This window comes from Callospermophilus lateralis, chromosome X, assembly GCF_048772815.1.
Source record: "Callospermophilus lateralis isolate mCalLat2 chromosome X, mCalLat2.hap1, whole genome shotgun sequence".
Classification (NCBI taxonomy): Eukaryota; Metazoa; Chordata; class Mammalia; order Rodentia; family Sciuridae; genus Callospermophilus; species Callospermophilus lateralis.
Window position 1 is genome coordinate 8,786,294 of NC_135325.1, and position 21,790 is coordinate 8,808,083.

A 21,790-nucleotide genomic window follows, 5' to 3' on the forward strand; every position below is an offset into this window, starting at 1 on the left:
TAGTTATTAAGAATAAACACTAAGAGCATTTTAATAAAAATTGTTAATTTTAACTGTTAACATAAATTCTAAATAATTGAGAGCTACTTAAAGAAATCTAAAAAACTCTTAAAAAATTGGAACATTCATTCAAGATACAAGGAAATGTTATGCTCTATTCTTTAAAAAAATACCCTCAACTCCTATTGAAACTAAATTACATTAAAGAACCATAGCTGTCTCCCAATTTTTTCAAATTATTCTTTACTGTAATTTAATAATTTTCTTCATTTAGGTCCTATTCTCTCCTTGCTATGCTTATTTCCAGACATTAAATATTTTTATTGTTATTTTGAATGAGACAGTTTTCACCAATATAATTTCTAACCAGCTATAACTGGTAAACAGGAAAGCTACTTATTGATTTCTGAATTCATTGTGTAATATCACATTATCATTAGTTTTAACAAACCTTTATAAATTTCCTCAGATTATCTAAGTAGATGATTATATCATCTATGAATACTTGTCTTTTATATTCCTTTTGAATTCTCTTATTTTCTTGCCTAATTGTATTAGCAAGGTCTTTGAGAATATAAAAATAGAAGTGAAAATAGCATGCATACTTTAAAAATTTTTGTTTTTATTATTTCATTATAGTTTTACATAATTATGGGGTTTATTTTGACATATCCATAAATGGATATAACATAATTTGTTCCATTTCAATCCCCAGTACTACCCCCTTTCCTCCCCTCCTCTCTGATTCCCTTCCTCTACTATACTGGTCTTCAATTATTATTTTTTTTTAAAATCAGTGCATTAGAGTTATACACAAAAGTGGAATTCACTGATATATTTGTACATACATGTAACAATTTGGTCAATTTCACATAGCATATATACACAATGGGGTTTTACTCAGTCTTAAAGAAGAATGAAATTATGGCATTTGCTAGTAAATGGATGAAACTAGAGAACATCATGCTACATGAAATAAGCCAGACTCAAAGTCAAAGGTTGAATGTTTTCTCTCATCTATAAATGCTAGAGAAATAAGGAATTTGAAATGGCTGGTGCGGGGGGGAGGGGATCTCATGAAAATAGAAGGGAGAACAATGAAGCTGGGAAAGGGAATTGAGCAGGAGGGATGGGAAAGGGGAAGAACTGTGGAATAAAACTGACCAAATTATGCAGGCATAATTTTAATAAAACTATAATATGTGCCCATCAAGCATGATGCTAGCTAGCTATTGGTTTGAGTTGTTTTAATATGAAGGATATAGCCTTTTATTCTCATTAGTACAATGATTGGAAATAAGGTTTTCAGTAAAAATACATTTATCTAATTCTTTCTTATTGTTTATTTGGAAATGATCATAGGGTCACAGGAAATTGCAAAACAAATAGACTCCATATACTCTTAATCCATTTTTACTCCATGGTAACATCTTACATCATTTCCTGTCAAAACCAAGAAACTGACACTGGTACAGTGCACAGATCTTATATTCAGATTTCACTGGTTTTACAGGTACTTATGTGTGTCCTATGCCATTTTATCACATTTGGACGTCATTGTATCCACCACAATAGTAAAGATACTTAACAGTATATCACCACCAGGATACCCATTTTGCCTCTTTTTGATCCTTTCTTCTTCCTAATCCCTGACAACTATTCATCTATTCTTCACTTCTATAATTCTATCATATCAAGAATGTTATATAAATTATATCATACAGCATGCAACTTCTTTTCACTCAGCATAATTCCACTGAGATTCATCTAAATTGTGTATTAACACTACTGTTCCTTTTCAGTTGCTAAGTATTATTCCGTGGTATGGATGTGCCACAGCTTGTTTAATCATTTACTATTGAATTATCTTCAGTTTCTAATTTTTTAATATTACAAATAACGATGTCTGCATTTGAGTACAAACTTCTATGTGAAGTAAGTTTTCATTTCTCTGGAAATAGCCTAGGAATGCAACTGATTATATAGTCAATATACATTTGGCCAAACTGTTTCCCATAGGGGCTTCATCATTTTACATACCCACAGCAATGTATGAGAGATTCAGTCTGCCTGCATCTTCACCAATATTTATCACCATTTTAAAATTTGGCTATTCTAATAGGTATGTAATGATAGGGAAGTGAAAATTAAAATCACAACAAACTAACAGTTAACTATGTTGAACATCTTTTCAGAGTCTTATTTGCTATCCATATATTCTCTTTGGTGAAGTGTCTTTTCATTTATCCATTTTCTAACTGGATTGCTTCTCTTTGTTCCTGTTGAGTTTTGAGAGTTCTTTAAAAGTCTCGTCTCATATACATGCTTACAAATATACTCAAACTGTACCTTGTCTTTTTTTAAAAAATGTATTAGTTATAAATGGACACAATACCTTAATTTATTTTTTATGTGGTGCCGAGACTCAAACACAGTGCCTCACACATACTAGGCAAGCACTCTACCACTGAGCAATAACCCCAGGCCCCTTTTTATCTTCTTCAGAGAAAAAGTTATGGATTTTGATGAAGTTCAATTTAGTTTTTCTTTTATGGATATGCTTTTGGTATCAGGTCTAAAAACTCTTCACTTAGCCCATGGGCTCAGAGATTTTCTCTTGTCTTAAATTCTAAAAGATTTCTTCTTTTACATTTAAATCCACAATCCATTTCGAATTAATTTTCATATAATGAGTGAGGCTTGGATGGAGGCTCACTGATTTACCTAAGGACATGCAGTTGCTACAAATACCACTGGTGAAAATGCTACCTATCCTTGTCTATCAAATTCTTTTACAACTTTGACAAAAATCAGTTGCCCATACTTGTGTGAGTCTATTTTTAGTTCTCTATTTTGTTCCTTGGATCTGTGTGTTTATCCCTTTGTCAATATCACAGTATTTTGATTACTGAGGCTATGTAGTAAATCTTAAATTTTATTTTTAGTTGTAGATGGACACAATACTTCATTTATTTATTCATTTTTATGTGGTGCTGAGGATTGAACCCAGTGCCTCACATGTCCTGGGCAAGTGCTCTGCCACTGAGCTACAGCCTCAGCCCTATATAGCAAATCTTAAAATTGTGTGAAGTGGCTCCTCCCACATTATTTTATTTTAGTTTATTTAGTATTTTTTTAGTTATAGTTGGACACAATACCTTTATTTATTTTTATGTAGTGCTGAGGATTGAACCTTGTACATGCTAGGCGAACACTCTACCACTGAGCCACAACTCCAGTCCCTTATTTTAGTTCCTTTAATTTTCCATTTCAATGTCAGAATAAGCTTGGGTTAAAACTATAGATGAACTTGGGAGAACTGACATCTTTACTTCAAATCTACAAGCATGATATTTATCTCCATTCATTTAGACACTCCTTCATTAGGATTTTTTACTTTTAGCATACAAGTCCTATACATGCCTTGTTAGATTTACACCTAAGTATTTTTTGAGCCATTATGTTACTGTTATTTCAGTTTCTACACATTTGTTACTAGTATATATAACTTATTCTTAAATGATACTGTCTTACAAACTTGTTGAACTCATTTATTAGTTTTAGGGATTTTTGGTAGATTCCCTGTGATTTTCACTGGAAACTATCATGTACCTAAAAATAGAGAAAGTTTTATTTCTCCCTTTTAAATTTGTATCTTTCATTTCATTTTATTGCTCATTATGCTAGTAAAAATCTCCAGGATTATGTTGAATAGCAGTTGTGAGAGTGGACATCTTTGTCTTATTCCTGATCTTTAAAAAAAAACATTGCTTTTCACCTTTATGATGTTAACTTATGGATTTTCTTTTTGCCATTCTCTATCAAGTTAAGAAAGTTCCCAACTCTTCTTAGTTTGCTGTATTTTTATTATGTTTAATACTTATCCAAATGCACTTTCTGCATTAATATGATTTTTCTTCTTTAGCCTTTTAGTATGCTGACTTGAATGTTTATTGGGTACTGAAACAATCTTAAATCCTTGAGAAAAAAACCCCACTTGGTTTATATGCCTTCTTACGGATTTGTCTTCCTATTTTTTTTTAATATTTATTTTTTTAGTTTTCGGCGGACACAACATCTTTGTTTGTATGTGGTGCTGAGAATCGAACCCGGGCTGCACGCATGCCAGGCGAGCGCGCTACCGCTTGAGCCACATCCCCAGTCCTTGTCTTCCTATTTTGTTGAGGATTCTGTATTTTGTTCTTGAGGTATAGTTTCTGTACCATCTTCAGGTTATGATGTCAAAGGGTATAAGTTCAGGTACCCAATTTTAATTTTTAATTGATCTCTGTTCTTTTGCCTTAAATAAGAAACTATAGAATAGCAATAACAAGACTGAGGAGACTACTGACTGCTTGATCTTTGTTTTCTTTCTGTAACTTTCTAAAACTAATCTAACTCCATGCTGCATTCCTCTAAACTCTGCTCTGGCTGATAAGGTTATGATAAGGTATCTAAGGCATTTTCATAGAACCTAAGATTGTGTGAATCCAGTTGGAAAACCACAGTTCAAGGAAAAGCTTTTTTTTTAATCACATATTAAAAAATGAAGAGGGGCTGGGGCAGTAGCTCAGTGGCAGAGCGCTTGCTTTGCAAGTGTGAGGCACTGGGTTCGATCCTCAGCACCACATAAAAATAAATAAAGATATTGTGTCCATTTACAACTAAAAAATTTTTTTAAAAATGAAGAAAATATTTAAAGCATGTGTTGAAAGTAAGTTTTCTGAGAATACACACATAAATAAGTAACTACAAGGAACTTCTACATCAGCATTCAAGCAAAACTCCATTTAAAATCCCCAAATCAGTTACAAAATAAGCCTAAGAATTATATATACAAATGGACAATAAAGCACATGAAATGATCCTTAACATCCTTAATCATTAGTGGGATTCAAATCAAAACAAGATATAATTTTATACCACTATGATGGCTATAGCATAAAAAAGTAATACATGTTGAAGAGAATGTGGAAAAACCGGAACTTTCACACACTGGTGGAAATGTAAAGTAGTGCAGGTGAATTGCAAAATGGTTTGGCGTTTCCCTCAATATGTAAAGCACAGACTGACCACAGCAATTTCATTCCTAGGTACATAGAAAATTCAAAACATTTACCCAAAAACCTGTACTCAAATGTTCACAGCAGCATATTTCATAATAGTCAAAAAGTAGAAACAATTCAAATTCCATCAACTGATGGATAAACGTTTATACCCACAAAATGGAACATTATTAGCTATTAAAAAATGAAGCATTGATAAAATACTATAACATGGATGAACCCTGAAAATATTATGGTAAGTAAAAGACACTAGACACAAAGGGCACACATTGTAGGATTCCACTGATATGAAATGTCCAGAAGAGGCAAATTTATAGAAACAGAAGATTAGTGGCTGCCAGGAGCTGAGGGAAGGGACGAATGGGGAATGATGGATAATGTGTATAGGATTTCTTCTTGGGGTAATGATAATGTTCTAGAATTTGATACTAGGGATGGTTGCACGATTATATGCATCTATCAAAAACCAATGAATTATATACAAGAGAGAATTTTATGGTATATAAATTAGATCTAAATTAGACCTAATATAAATCAATATAAATTAGACCTAATAGTTTAACAGTCTAAAGGAAAAAACCTAATAACTATATAATTTTTCTTTTAAATTTCCTCCCATTGAAGTATTGTTAAATAAGTTTTCCTGAAAAGAGGATGCAAATATAAACCGATAATGATTTAACAAGCTGCATAAAAACAGAGCACATTACTCAAGCATACACCTAGGGGCTTCTGCAAGAACTATTAGGAGATGTCTCAGAAGCCTCTTTCCCAAATACTGCATTTTTGCTTTAAATATAAGACTTTTTTGGGCTGGGGTTGTGGCTCAGCGGTAGAGTGCTCACTGCTCATCTTGCATGTGCGAGACCCTGGGTTCGATCCTTAGCACCACATAAAAATAAATAAGTGAAATAAAGGTATTGTGTCCAACTACAACTAAAAGATAAATATTAAAAAAAAACATATAAGACATTTCATTTCTAATACAGCTGTTCATAAATCTCAAAGCATCTCTCAAATGTCAAATGTTTTCTCTCAGGCCAGCTTACAAAACTCTATTTAACTCATTCTGCATTTGAAGAGTAATACTGATTTTATTAACTTTTCTAACTATTAACTACTTAAACATTGGCTCTTTTATGAACAGCATTCCTACTTCATGCCAGAACTACATGTTCACTATTGGCACCGTTGGGAAAAGGAGGGCTTCATGCTACATATGTATGAGAAAGCACCTATCTTTCTAGGTGATTACCCTCTACATTCCCACAAAAATAGCAACTCATGCAAACCAACTGGCTTCTTTCTCCTCTGTAGACTATCTAGGTATCTAAGATGTTCTCAACTCAAGCACGCACTCTAGTGGAAAAATCAATGGAATTTGCAATCTGTTGAGACTTGGGTTTGAATCTTTGCTCCACCACTTAGTAGCTGTTCAACCCTGAGCCTGTTACTTAACCTTTATAGGCTTCAGAGTTTCCTCTTTTGTCCATCTCATTCAAGTTGATGTAAATTAAGTGTCTAATCAAAGGGGGCATTCAGTAAATGTTTCCTCCCATTTTCACTTGGGAAAGAAAGAGCCATGATCTTGATCCATGCCCCATTATTTGTCTGTAGGTAGGACTGATTTGATTTTGTAAACTGAGGATTGACTGTATTTAAGCCAAGGCAAGAACGTATATTAGGTTTTTTTTTAGTACTCTGACACAGAAAATAAGGATTCAAAATTAGCATGATAGTAGAGAAAAAATTGAACTATGATGCATTATGCCTCTTTCAAAATTTATATAAATGATGAATTTAAAAGTTATAGATATGTTGTAGACAGCAAAATAAATCGTAACGAAATGAAATGTACTGCATCATACCCTAGCTGACTTTGTCAACACATTACCCAGGGCAGGCCTTCCTGAACAAATCTCAATTTTCTTATATAAATAGGGTAGATTTAAATTGTTCTCAGCTCTAAATTTCTATGCTAAAAAAACCTAAAACAGTTTCATGTTCCAAGATGCAAAAGTCCACTTTTCCAGTTTTAATTAGCACAGTGGAGTGAACAGAATGCAATATTTAAAGAAATATACCAAGAAGTAATTTTTTAATCCAACAGCATAGAAGATAATTCTGTATTTTCACCCTGAGATGTTATTTTTGTTCTATATCTCTGTCCACAAGTTCAGCCCACAAGAGGAAGCTTGTAATTTATTTTTGTGGTACTGGGGATTGAACCTAGGTATGCTGTACCACTGAGCTACATCCCCAGCCCTTTTCAATTTTTGAGACAGGATCTCACTAAGTTATCCATGCTAACCTCAAACTTGAAATCCTCCGATTTCACCCTCCTGAGTAGCTGGGATTATAGGTATATGCCATCCCATCCTGTCTGCAATATTATTTTGATAGCTAAATTTCCCCAATGTTTTCATTTTATCACTCAAGTGAGAAACGTCACTATAAAAACTAGTAAAGTTGTAGAACAAGCAGAATGGTGATTTGTAAGTTATATAACCTAAGAGGGTTATCAAAGTCTTCAGGGTAGGACAGGGATAAGACCACCTAACTAACACAATTTGGAAAAGCATATAAAATATCCTTTTCTTTAGAAAAAAGTTTAACCTACTGACTTCAAAAGACAGACAACAGAATGTAGAATTGAAAAAAAAAAACACTGGTGTAGGGAAAAAGGGTATAATTTGTACAATCTATAATTTAGGACTTCATTGGTCAATATGGTAGTCAATAGTCACTGGTTACTGATACATTTAAATTAATTAAAATTAAAAATTCAGGGCTGGGGATATAGCTCAGTGGTAAAGTACTTGCTTAGCATGCATAAGGCCCTGTGTTGGATCCTCAGCACCATGAATGAATAAATGAGTGAATGAAAAAAAGAAAGAGGAAGAAGAAAGGGAGAAAAATTTATTTCCTCAGTCACATTGGCCATATTTCAAGTGGCTACTGTATGTACTGAACAATGCTGATCTAGAAATTTTGTAAAGTAAATCTTTTATTATTTTGTATTGTTTTCAGGTAGAAACTTCTGCTCCTAAATGGGAAATAACATTTCAGAAGCTGAGGATTTTACAATACGTTTTATAAGATTTCTAGAAGAGACTTCTCCTAAACCACTGCCCTTGAGATGCAATTCAATTTATTAATGTCAAAACGATCTTTTGCTTCAGTCTATCATTTGACATCTGTTTCTAACATATCAAATGACTGAGCCAAGTTTCCTACAAGCTTTGTGAACCAAAAGTTCAGAGCTAAACTCACAGGTCTGATTCAAAGATGAGACCATAAACATATATAAGATTATAAAAATCAATTTATTCCATGGATATATTCCTAAGACTTTTTGGGCAGTACTGGGAATCAAACACAGGGCCTTACACATGCTAGGCAAGTGCTCTACCACTGAGCTACATCCCCAGAGATGTTCTAATTAAGATGGGGAAATTTCATTTAACTTACTGTGGCATTAATTATATTTATACTACAGGAAAGAAGAATGTCAAGAATCTAAAAGTGCTTTTGGATTTATCCCTCACATAAGTGTAGGATACCTAATATTTAGGAAACGGGCACTATTTCATGGGAGCAAAAACAAAAAGACTCACAATATGTTGTCTCCAAATGGGGCAGCAGGCTAGCTTTCCATCTTATAGCTGCCTGTTCTTTACTTAATTTGCAGTCTGCTTTCTGGTTGACATCTTCAAGAAAGGTAAATATGCAGAGCAGGTAATGGCAGCAATTGAACATTCTGTTATGGTTTGTGAAGAACATAAAATAACCATTTATTATTAGGTATGACCAAATAATAATCTTGATCCCAGAGGTGTGTGTTCATGATGGGCAGACACTAGCAAAAGGGTGAGGATGCTATTTTACATTGTTTGGTAAACTGTAACTTCTTAAAAAAGATGAAGTAAAAACATTCCCATGTTAAAAATGGCTGCATCAAATACTATTAACCCTCGCTATCTATACTCTAGTAACTGCAAGTTAGAATTAATTAATTTAAAAAGGAGAATGGGGGGAGAGTAAGCAAATGGACAGTAAAATAAAGTGGCATATGATTAAAGATAATTTTTTTCAAATTGAATATTATCAAACTGAGTACTGAGCCAGTCAATGTAGAGATCATATAGGAGGGACAACCAGCTTGATATTAAAATAGATTATGATCAATAGCTGTCAGAAAATTGAATAAAAGTTAAAATTGTTTTTAACTTTTTTAATTTTTTTATTATTAGTTGTTCAAAACATTACAAAGCTCTTGACATATCGTATTTCATATATTTGATTCACACGGATTATGAACTCCCATTTTTATGTTTAAATTTTTAGTTCACTATTAAGAAAACTATCGTATGATTTAGGAAGATTTTAATTCAAAATGAAATGAAAACTCTTGATGGTTAAAGAAAAAGCTTTGATATAGTCAATTAAACCTAACAGCCCATTTCTAGGCAATATCAGATGAGTTTACTGTAGTTATCAGACTTTTCAAAATCATATTCTGCAAAGCACTTGTGTCCTTTAATTTTTATTTTTAGGAAGTTGTAGATGGACAGCATGCCTTTATTTTATTTGTTTATTTTTATGTGGTGCTGAGAATCAAACCCAATGCCTCACACATGCTAGGCAAGTGCTCTGCCACCAAGCTACAGCCACAGCCCAACTTGTGTCCTTTTAGACTTCAATAGGTAGTTTATGAAAAGGGGTGCCAACATCAAATCTCAAATGCTGTGGGCTATATATGTTTTGCAGATTCATTGTAAACATTATCTTAGAAGTTCTAAGAAGTTATACAGTTATTATACTGGTTAAATCTTGTTTAACTCCATATTTCCTAAACTTATTTGATTATTTCACACTCCCTTGGCTTTTTGGAAGGGGGATGGTTGTTGGGGCACAGCTGTATCTTTTTTTAAAAAAATATTTATTTTTTAGTTGTAGTTGGGCATAACACTTTTATTTCACTTGTTTATTTTAGTATGTGGTGCTGGGGATCGAACCCAGGGTCTCGCACGTGCAAGGCAAGCGCTCTACCGCTGAGCCACAACCCCAGCCCCACAGATATATCTTTTAACATCACATCTCTAGATACTTCTGTTTAAAAATTACTGTGTAGTATTTTACTGCTTCTTAAGTACCAACACCATATAACAGACAAAATCCAAAGGATTACATTTCCAGACAGGGAAACCCAGTATTTATAGCATATCTAAATAACTAAATTTATTTGTAATAATGGGGAAAGAGATGTGCTATATTATTTTCCTAAAATGAAATTAACAGAATTGACTCACCCTAAAACTTAAAAAAGGTATACATATTTAGTTTTGGTATGTTTTAGAAAGAAAATTAAAATTCTATGTTTTGATGCTATATATTGACTTTAACCATTTATTCTGGGACCCATCTTCAAGAGGTTGACACAGGATATTCTATATTTCTTCATATACAATATTATTTTATGTAGTGTGAAGGAAAAAAATCATTAAATCATGACATGTCACAGACTGTGAGACACCTTCGATTTTGAGCAATGTTAAAACCTAGACCATACTTTCTTCCTTCTTCCTTACATATTCTTCACCATGTTCTTTATCTCTTTTTTCCCTTTAAAGACAATATTGAGGCTGGGTGCGATGGCGCATGCCAACAGCTCAGGAGGCTGAGATAGGAGGATCACAAGTTCAAAGCCAGTTTCAGCAATGGGGAGGCACTAAGCACCGCAGTGAAATCGTGTCTCTAAATAAAATACAAAATAGGGTTGGGGATGTGGCTCAGTGGTTGAGTGCCCCTGAGATCAATCCCCAGTATTTAAAAAAAAAAAAAAAAAAAAAAAGACAATATTGAGGAAAGACCAAGAAGGACAAGACTTAATTCTTACAACTATATTCAAGTATTATGATGTTCCATGCTCTGGGGCATTTATCTGCCAGGGTGTAAATGCTGTCTTTTTTATTTTTTGTGTCCTTTTTTTATGACGACTGTTTACACAGATCAACCAATAAAATCATTTTTATTGTTCTGCTTGATTCTGAAAAAAATATCTGAGGAAAACAAAGAACTTTCTCAGATAGAATGAATCATCCCTCTTAAAGAACTATGTATTATTTATTAAACACTTAAAACCATGTATTGAACAAGTGTTTTATATATACCATTTCATTTGTTTTCCACAACTATGAGGCACATATTATTTCATCCCTATTTTACAGATTGAAGTACAGAGATATTAATTAACTTGTGTAAGATTACAAAAGTTATTACATATCAAGAGCCAGGACTCAAACACAAGTTTTTAGGCTCGGAAGTTTATATTCTTTAAAATTTTGACATTAATCCAAATTATCCCACTAAACTCCTTCTAAATTTTAAGGAGATAAGCAAAGTTGAAAGACTTAATTACAAGTAACTAATGTATTATCTTAAAATAGGACAAATGTAGTAAATTATCATTATGTCCTATATAAATATATTTTCTCTCTCTTGAACTTGTTTTATAACATATATTTATGTTTGTTCTGTTAAATCCTGACAGTTTACTTAACAAATTATGTTTTGTTTTTTTCTTTGCTTTTATATCTTTTGGTTAAGTTGATAAACCAGAACATCTTAGATTTGATATTTGTTCCAGATTAGTGATACAGGTTCCTGTATTAACTTCAAAAGAACACACTGAATGGTGAATGGGAAGGAAATAACTTCTAATGCTAGGCATTAAAATACAGTTCCTTTTTTTCTATATATATATATATATTTGCACAACTGCACCCTAATGCTTTAAAACTTGTTATCTACCAAAAATACTGACCACTATTACACTTATGCATTACTAGACTAGGGAGACCAACAACATGTCATTGTCCTTCATTATAATATGAACTATTAGATCTAAAACATTCAGTCTGCACTGGGTGAATTGTGCCACTCTGACCTCACCCATCATTTACGCCCTGGCAGATACATGTCCCAGAACATGGAAATGCAGAGCAAATTTTGTTAATTATCACAATGGTATGAAATTTTTAGTGGATGATCATCTTAAAAAACCCCTCAGAGTAATTATTCTGTAATTCAGACATCTGGATAAAGGATCTGCTATATTTTTGATCATTTTATAATTTACCAAATGTTAAGTCCTTGGTCAGGAGTGCATACCTCAATTATGCCGCTCTTCTTATATAAAAATAGGATATACTTATTGTGATTTCCAGAAATATACTACAGAAAAGGCAAAATCTGTCTATACTTGTTTCTTTAGCTAGATAAAAAAAATTAATTCTTTATCTTAAAATTCAAATGCACTCAAGAAGTTTCACATTTTGGATCTACCCCATTCATACAAATCAAGCTGCCAAAATGAACAAACTTTCTTAGATTAAAAAATGGCATCCTATATTATAATCACTGTAAACAACGAAGTGTTCAGCAATATGTCACAGTTACTCGACAGTTGACATGTAACAATACCTGTTCTCTCCTCAGATCTTCACTTGGGGGAAAGAAAAAATCTGAAAGGTAGTAACAATGAAATAGGGAAAAGAAACTTAATAAAACATCTTTTCCCCCCAAAATCAATGGTCATACTTTAATAGGACATTGTCCCTACATATGAAATATAAGAAACCTACATAATTTTGATATAGAATTACTACAGGATCTCTATAGTATGCTGTATATTATATTACAGAATACTATATCATCTCTTGAGGTTTAGAATGACTGCACATTCACTAAAGATGATCTCCAATACAAGGATCTTATTTTTTGTGAGCAAATATTTAAAAAAATTTTTTAGTTGTAGATGGACACAATATCTTTGTTTGTTTATTTATTTTTATGTGGTACTGAGGATCGAACCTAGGGCCCCCATCTGCAAGATAAGCGCTCTACCACTGAGCTACAGCCCCAGCCCATGATCAAATATTTTTATAGTTAAAATTCTTCAATGCTTTTTAGGTGCTTATTTAAAGACATTAAAGTGGTTATTTTTATGCAACATACTGTATACAACACATTGTATACAACACATTGTATTGTGACTATTTTTATACAAGAAACTTCTGTAGAACAAAAATAATCTCCTTAATTTAGCTATTTTGAAAGTTGTTTAGATTTACTATCATTTATACCTAAGCCACTGCAGCTGAGAAAAAAGTATCGAAGTTAGGCTTACAAACTAGTAAGTGTTGTCCCTAACAGCAGTGACAAGGGTTTTGTAGAAGAGAAGAGCCAGCACTCCTTGATATTCATTTCCTAAACAGTCAAACACCCCAAAATGTACTAGCATCTCTAAATAACTCATTAAAGCGCTCTGAATTCACCTAGACCATTTAGGAAGTGATTTTGATTTCTATCTTGCATCAACCCTTACTTTGCTTACACAGTACTTCCTTTATTATCCTAAATTTGCTTCTTTAAACATTCAGCCTAGTTCTAGCCTATCATGTTCTGACCCATGTTTGAGTTCAACCACAAGGGTTTTTTTGTTTTGAACACCATGAGACTCTCGTGTGAGGTCTTAAAGCAGGAAGGCTGGTGTAAAGGAATAAAGAAACTGCCTATGTTTTTATTTTTAGTGAGGCACTCAGGTATTTTAAATTGTTCATATTTCAATGTAAGAGTAAAATAAGAAAAAAGATTCATAATCACCTTATTTCTGACCTTCATGATTCCCTTGGCAGACATTTACTAATTCCACAATATGTCCATGTCACGTATTATGTTAAATGCTGAGGATGTGGAGATAGAAAAGTGTCTCTGCTTTCAAGAGTTCACAGAATACAGATAAGACCATAATATAAAATTTTATATAAACCAACCCTGAAATCCTTTAGCCTGGAGAGAAAAATTTTGATGTACCTGCTCAAGTAACTATTTTTAAAACTCTCAATGTTACTCTGATAAGATAAAATTTTTTCTCTGATGTGAACATACTAGAAAGGAGATAGCATAAAATAACATTAGACCTCAGAGTGAAAACTCTTATCTCTTCCCTCACTGGCTTCAATATTTCCAAATTGTATCAGAACTGACTTGAAACAGCTGAACAACCAAAGGAAACAAAATAACTAAAGGCAATATGTTCCAGTTTAGTTTTAATAATTCTAGGTAATGCACTCTGTTTGACATACCTTATGCCAGAATAGCAATTAAAAACAGATCTTTGCAAACTGCAAATTGTGGAATCCTATTTGCCAGGTTTTGGAAAACATGACAGTAACTGAAATAACAAGGCTTTACCAAATGAGATCTCTTACAATAATCTGTTTCTGAAAAATACATGACCTCTAATTACTGGCATATTTATATCCTGAATTTTTCCACAAAGGATTTGAAGCAGCTACCCTAACAAAGCAAAGCATATGAAATGTATCCACCTGGCTTTGAATTATGGCTCTGCCATTTACTATGTATAATCTTTGTGCCCTTAACTTCTGAGATTCGGTTTCCTAATCTGTAACAATGAGAACCATAATCCCCTGCTGGGTCATAGCAAGGATAAAATGAAACAGCACATTACCGGGTATATAGTAGATGCTAAAGAATATTAGTTTTACACCTTCCTTACCTAAATGCATGCTATATTGAAAAAGGATAAGGCAGAATTTTAAATGATTTCCCCCTACATATCAATACATGCCAAACATAAACATGTATTGCAGTTGTTAATGTCTACATCTAAAAATTCAGGCTCAAAGTTAATTCAATTTCTTTCACAAGTTCAGCACTATGAGAACATTTTATTAACCTTTTGTTTTTAATGTAAAAAAAAATCTGAAAAAAAATGAAAATTGGACCTTGGCACACTGTTTTTCACACTGGCCATTTGAAGGATAAACATTCTATATTTGATTTTCTTACAAAAGAATTATAGTATTAAACTGGATAACGATTTTAAATGAAATTCTCGTAATTCTGGCAATCTTAAAAACATGAATTCCTTTTTTTTACTTTTCTTTTTAAGGCAACATATCAATGTCTTTCCTGTCGAAGCGTAACATTTAAATTTTAAAAGCATGATCCAAGTAGCAAAATATTAAGCACAAATCGTAAGTACTATTGCAACTCTGCATTAAGATGAACAAGTAAACATTTTTTACAGTAGTGGAGGTAGCCGGGGAAAACGTTGAAAAGCGATTTGAACTGATCTCCCTCCCCCTCTATCATACCGGAGAAAGCAAGTGTCCCGCATCTCCGATCAAACCGAGCCTCGGTTTTACTGACGTAACCAGTAACCCTATCCACCTCTCACACTGCGGAGGCTGGCAGGGCAGCGGCTGCCGCCAAGTACACCACTCATCGGAACCTGCCCCATTCCACCCCCGCGTTTCAGTCATGCTTTCCAGAAATGGGGTCACTCACTCAGTAACTATTACACACACGCAGCCTATCATCCTCTAATCCCCCAAAGTCCGCTGCGAGGAAAGAAGACAGCAAAAAGTCAAGAAGGAAGAATCACAGACGCGCCACCATCAGGAATTGATTTTCCACTTCGGAGCGGAGCGCTGATACCCTGGAATGAGTCTTGTCTGGATTATTTTCGCAGACCCCGAGTTGGTTCTGGGATGAGAGAGGCTGCAAAAAGCTCAGGGCTGTGATGTGTCCGGGGAAATTCTGTTTTGCCCGGTGGGGATATAGTTTGGGTTTTCTGGCACTCGGGTGGGTGTCTCAGGGACAGTCACCAGATTCCGGACTATGAAACTATGAAGCCCTTTATGGCGGGCGCTGATCTTGAATATTACCCGCTCACCTCCACGGACAGGAAGCTCAAGTTTAAACTCGCAGGGATGGGGTTCTCGAGCTCAGTGACCTCAGAAACCTGGGGGTTGGGGGTGGAGGACTTCAAGCTTCACTTTTTCCTTTGCAGCAGCAGGAATCGCTGCTACAGATGGGGAGGCAAAATACTCAGCAGTCCTGCACCCCTTACCTGAAACCCCCATGAATCTCCACCCCTGCCCAGGCACGCCCTTCTCCAGGCAGCGACTCCCTTCCCCTGGGCTGGACTGGAGTCCGGCTCCCCCGTGAACTCCCTCACCCCGCAAAGTCGCCAAGGTCCTTGGAACCCTCGACCCTCCAGGGCCAAACTTCTCAACTCCCCGCCGGCCCCCGTTCCGGCCCCCGTTCCACCTCCTGCTTCCCCCACGCAAAGTTGATTAAAATCAGCTTCTTGCAAAGCCCCAGCACCCACTCCAAACCCCACGCGCCACCACACTGTGAGCCCCCTGGGTGAGGGTGAGGAAAAGACAGACGGGCAAACACACCAACCCAACAACCCAAACCGGAATCCCGCACCCGGGGCAGACACGAGAGAGAGAGACAGAAGGGACCGAGTGGCTAGCTCCCGGGGAAGAGGTAGACCGCGGGGGCGCGGGGAGGAGGCGCGCCGGCCCTAGCCGCCCAGCTGCACTCACCTCAGCGCTGTCGGACGGGCTCTCCACAGCCATCTTCTGCCACGGGTCCGCCAGCTGCGCCAGCGGCATCTTCCCCCCCTGCCCGCCGCCTTCACCGCCTCCTCCCTCCCCGCCCGCCCCGCGGCCGGCCCCGCTCCGTCGCCGCCCTAGCCCCACGGCAGCGGCGGCAGTAGCAGCAATAGCGGTGGCGGCGGCCCCAGAGAGAGCTCGACGCCGACACTGACCGCCCGAATGCGAGCGCCTGGCCACAGACGCCCGCGCGCCAAGCAAGAGCCTCGCGCCACCGCTGGGCACCGGGTCTCGCCCCTTTCTTTCTCTCCTCCTTCCGCCGCCGGGACTACGGCTCCGCCCCCCGCTCCCGCCGGTTCCCGCGCCCGCTCCCAGCAGAACAGCGACCGCCGCGCGCTCCCCCACTTCCGCTCACAACATGGCGCCTAAGCGATACCTGTCTCTCAGAGCGAGGCTCAGCCGCCGCCGCCACCGCCGCGCGCACCCAGGGGCGGGGCTAGCCGAAGACTCTGCCCCGGGCCGCTGCGCTCCGCTCCTCCCTTTTCCCACCCCCCACCCTCCTTTTCGCCCCAGCCTCAGCTTCTGGGCCTCGCCTACTTTCAGGAAGGGCGAGCCCGAGAGATCTGGGGGCGTCGGCAAGAGGCGGGGGAAAGAAATGGGAAAGACAGGATGAACGAAAAACTGGGCGCCTTTAACTGCCACGGGTCCAAGCAGATCTGAGGCTTCTTGGGAATGAGAACAGTGGTCCCCGCCCAAATAGAGAGGAAGATAGGCAAGGCGCCGGGGGCGCAGTCCCGTGCCAATGATCCAGGAAGGAGGCGTGAAATGTCTTTTAGGCCTTTCTCCTCTGGGGGTGCGTGTAGGCGCGCCTAGTCTATGAGCACATCCCTTAATGGCCCAAGATCCTCCCTCTCCAGGGTCACATGCCGGGCATTCACCTGCCCCCCACCCCCGGACTCGGGGAGCTTCGTGCCTGGAATCCCCACAGGGGGTTGGCTCCTGATTTGATTCAAGGCTTTCCAAGTTGATGCTATTGTGTTGAATTTTTATTTGAGATCCATTCGTCCTCCTTGAGTCGCCCCTCTAACCCAACAAAGCCAGTACCTCTCCCTAAGTATGTAGAGCCCTGGATCTTCAGCCCAGACTCTCGCCCTCCCTCTCTTGCTACCTAAGTGTTAAAGCAGAAAGCAGGGAGGTTCCTTAAGGTTGCCCTTCTCGGCAGAAATGGGGAGTTATTAAAATGTCTTGTAGGCAGGAGTGCGGGGTTCCTGCTTCTCTGTTGACTTTAAATAAAAGATTAGATTAAAAAATCAGGCTGGTCGTGGGCGGAGGAGGAGGAGAAAGGGAGGGGAGGGGTTCTGACTCCTCCTCCTGCTCAAGATGGGGAAGCCCCAGTTAAGGAAACCTCAGCCGGCAATCAACCCGGAGAAGAGAAGGAGAACTCGTGGATAGAGGCCCGGGCGTCCGTATTGGGTCCCGGAAGGGTTCGACCCCTGGTTCACCAAACCAGGTACACGCTTAGTGCGCCCAGGCAGAAGTGTGTAAAAGTCCCCAGCCTGAGTGGAAAGCTACTGTATGTAGCCCCTGGCCAACCGCCCTGTAAGGGGAAGGGAAGAAAGCAGAGGGAAATCTCTGGGCCGGCCTCTTTTCAGTCCCCGGAGCCTTGGCCAAAGCGTTCAGATCCTCCCACGCCTGGCGACCACAGCGCGTCCCCCCGCTGCGCTCCCCTTGTATGCCTTTTAACAACTTCCTTTCATCATCCCAGGGCACAGACACCTGGAGATCCCCAGCCTTCCTCCCTAAGCAGGTGTGAGAATGAGATTAAAGACTCACACACAGCCGGCCAGGTCTGTGCGGATGGTGTAAAGTTTCTCATTGGATCTACAAGAAGCAAGTGGTTGGAGCTCTTTTTGTTGCCTTCAACAACGCACCCATTAACACTCCGGGCCCAGGAGCCTCGTGGGTGGGGGAGGCACCAACTGTTTAGAGAGTCTGAGAGGGCAGCTAGAAATCCTTGATAGGTGGCCTGTCCCTCAGCCTTGGAATCAGGGGCCACAGTTCAGGTTGGGCAACATCTAGACAGGCTCAGTCTGATGGTGGAGGTGAAGGACAGACGGGACCACCTGGCTCTGTGGTCTTGTCACTTTCCTCAACATACTTGATTCAGGTACTGCAAATCCAACCTGGGTGGGTCCAAACTCTGCTAATTTGGTAGTGCCTTCTTTGTGTAATTCCTGATGATAAAACGTGCTTCTGCTAGCAGAAATTTGAAGATAAGGAGTTGTGCAGTTATTTTGCATTTATGTACAGAATGCTTAATTTATCTTTCATTTACATTGCCAGGCCACATTATCATCTTCATAGCAAAAAGAACTTCGTCAATTTGGTTGGTTTAAGGTAAATTAGCTCCCCAGTGATCAATTAATCCAGTTATTTTCTTGCTTTAGTAAAAACACAACATAGTTGAAGACAGTTATGTGTCTAACACTTTCCAGTGCTAATTACTGCACAAAAAGCATGAAATACCCTTTTTAAAGTAAAGAAAATTCTATGCCATTTTCAGTGTCAACTTTTATTCATTTCTGTTTACCTTGAGAACCAAGAGGAATAACTTTTTTAACAAAGTGATCTGTAAAAGTAATGTGAGCAGTGGTCATATTGTGGAAATTAAGCATTAAATGGACTGTTAACAACGGGTAATACCACTACCACAAATGCCTTGCACAAAGGATCAACTTGAAAAGTATTTGTGATTTGATTGAGAAAAACACTGTATTCTCTTTCCCTTTGCCCTGAAAGAAACGAGTTTTCTTACTGTTAACAAGAAGCTTTTTTTCTTTTACTTCTTCTATTAAATCTAGTGATGCAATAATTTTCTTTGGTTGGGGAATTTGGGAAAAATCAAACAAGGCTGGAGGATTTTGAACATAGAAGTTGATGTTGCCCTAAGCAGGGTTACTCCCTTGACCAATGAAGGGTAACTATTCAAATAATAGTTATCTCCTATCTCTAGACTTGCAAAGGCTAATATGGTAAGCACTAGCCACGTGTGGCAACTGAGCACTTCTGGGGATATAGCTCAGTTGGTAGAGTGCTTGCCACCCTGGGTTCAATCCCCAGCACCACACAAAAAAGAACAAGGTTGACCAATTGAAATTGAGGTATTGTAAGTGTAAATTCATAGCAGATTCTTTTTTAGTTAAAAAAGAATGTAAAGTATGTCATTAATAACTTTTACATTTACCACATGTTGAAATAATATTTTGTATTGGGTTAAACTATTTCATTAAAATTAACTTCACTTTTTAAAAAACCCTTTTTGTGTAGCTACTATAAATGTATACTTACATATGTGGCTTACTTGTCAAGATTCACACTATAATTCTATAAGACAGTACTGTTCTAGAATTTTCTTTTGATATTGAGCATTTTATGTATTCCTACAAGTCCTATAACTTTAAGTGATATCTTCAGATTCCATTGTCTTTTTGGCCTTGTCAAGGCAAAATCAGAAGAAAGGGCTGATTCAGTTATCTCTTGATCTCTCTACCCCAAGTCTCCAGAGCCAAAATATTGGAAAGTCATTACTTTCTCCTACAGCAGGGGAAAAAGCAAACCTCAGTAGAAAAATCTGAACTAGGTTTCCAAGAAATCATTCCTAATGCATGACAGGACAACTAGATTTAACCTCCTCTGCCCCCAACAATTTCCTGCTATAATTATAACCTTTGTATACAAGTTTAAATGGGCATTTATTTAACAAAATAACATTTGTTCAAAAATGGAATTTCCTCAGTCTGGAAAAGTTGCAAAATGACTAACTATGGCTTATGATGCAATCTCTACCTCACATATATCCCAAATTCATGGCTATATAGATACAGATGTGTCACTACTATAGAAAACCCACTAAATGTAATCATCACCTCCAGGAAAATGCTTTTCCTTTTACATTATCTAAAGCATATTTATTTTTCACAAAAAAGAAAAAAGTAATCAATAGGACTATTTCTTTTAAATGAGAAAGATAAGATTTAGACTCCTATTTTGTCTCACACGAGACAATAGTTTAAAATAATAAGTGATGGGATATCTTTCATGAATGTGAATTTTTTTCCTTGAAAATTCCAAAAAAAATATTAAGAATATTTTCAGTATAGTACTGCATGCCTGAAATCCCAGTTACTTGGGAGGCTGAAGCAATAAGAATACAGGTTAGAGGTCAGCCTAGGCAACGTAGGGAGACCCTGTTCAATATAAATTAAAAAGGAGGCTGATATGAAATTCATTGGTAGAGCACTTACCTAACATGTGAGGCCCTGGATCCAATCTCAAGTACCTGGGGCTGGGGATAGTTTTCAGGACTGGGGATATAGCACTTGCCTACCATGTACCATGCTCTGGTTTTGGAGCTATTGTTAGCAGCTTCAGAAAGGAACTATTACTGCATACATAATGCAATTTTAGTATGGCACTCTTAAAGTTATCTCTTTCCATTTGTTGTATGAGCATGTACACACACACACACACACACACACACACACACACACCACTAATTTGGCATCTATATGAACAATTTACTTGAGAGAATTAAAATTTTGGAAAATGTAAGGATCTTCTCTAGTTTCCCTCCAGACATGAAGTTCAATGATTTTAGACTGATATATGATGAAATACATTAATAAAATCTATAAGGAACTAAGGTAAAGACATTCTATGATACAAATAAATTAACTTTTTAAAAAACATTCTTTCCAGTAAGGTAGGATGGGGTCATGGTAAGAGCAGAGATGAGCTTGTGTCGAAATTCCAGGTTCTTTTATCTAAGATTCAACTTTGCCCAGAAAGGGATTAGTATATAGTAGTTGCTCAACAAATATTTGCAAACTAAGCTTAGTTTTCCCCTTCTTAAATAGGAATAATAATACCTCATAGGGTTTTTGGGAAGATTAAGTGGAGATGAAGTCTGTAAAACATTAAACACAGTGTCTGCCCCCTAGAAAGCATTCAAAAAATGGAGCTATTGTTAGCAGCTTCAGACAGGAACTATTACTACATACACAGTGCAATTGAAATATGGCACTCTTGAAAGTTATCTCTTTCCATTTGTTGTATGAGCATTTTATTGTAGTATGATCTGTTTCTTTGGGGCACTATTATATCACAAAAAAGATACTATGAGTAACTTCCTGAGGAATTCAAATAAAACAGCATGTAGAGTAACTGACTGTTCTGTTTTTCAAACTACATGTGTTGAAATGTAAATGATTACAGGTCAGTTGCCTC

At 37.3% G+C, this 21,790-nt stretch overlaps 1 protein-coding gene and 1 long non-coding RNA gene across 4 annotated transcripts in view; one reads left to right on the forward strand and one right to left on the reverse strand.

Moving 5' to 3' along the window:
- Nucleotides 1–16,994, reverse strand: part of Rps6ka3 (ribosomal protein S6 kinase A3) — a 115,040-nt gene extending 98,046 nt beyond the window's left edge. The window contains exon 1 of one of the 3 annotated variants that reach the window (XM_077107680.1): nucleotides 16,941–16,994. Coding sequence is in view for 1 of the 3 variants with exons in the window: in XM_077107678.1 (XP_076963793.1) it covers nucleotides 16,496–16,564 (69 nt within the window). In the remaining 2 variants the exon portion in view is untranslated. Of the gene's footprint in view, nucleotides 1–16,495; nucleotides 16,604–16,940 lie in introns of those variants that run through there. The other 2 variants (XM_077107678.1, XM_077107679.1) reach the window with 2 other exon arrangements.
- Nucleotides 16,995–17,891: 897 nt separating this feature from the next.
- Nucleotides 17,892–21,790, forward strand: part of LOC143639488 (uncharacterized) — an 80,288-nt gene continuing 76,389 nt past the window's right edge. The window contains exon 1 of the long non-coding RNA XR_013154685.1: nucleotides 17,892–18,014. This is a non-coding gene — a long non-coding RNA (uncharacterized LOC143639488). The remainder of the gene's footprint in view (nucleotides 18,015–21,790) is intronic.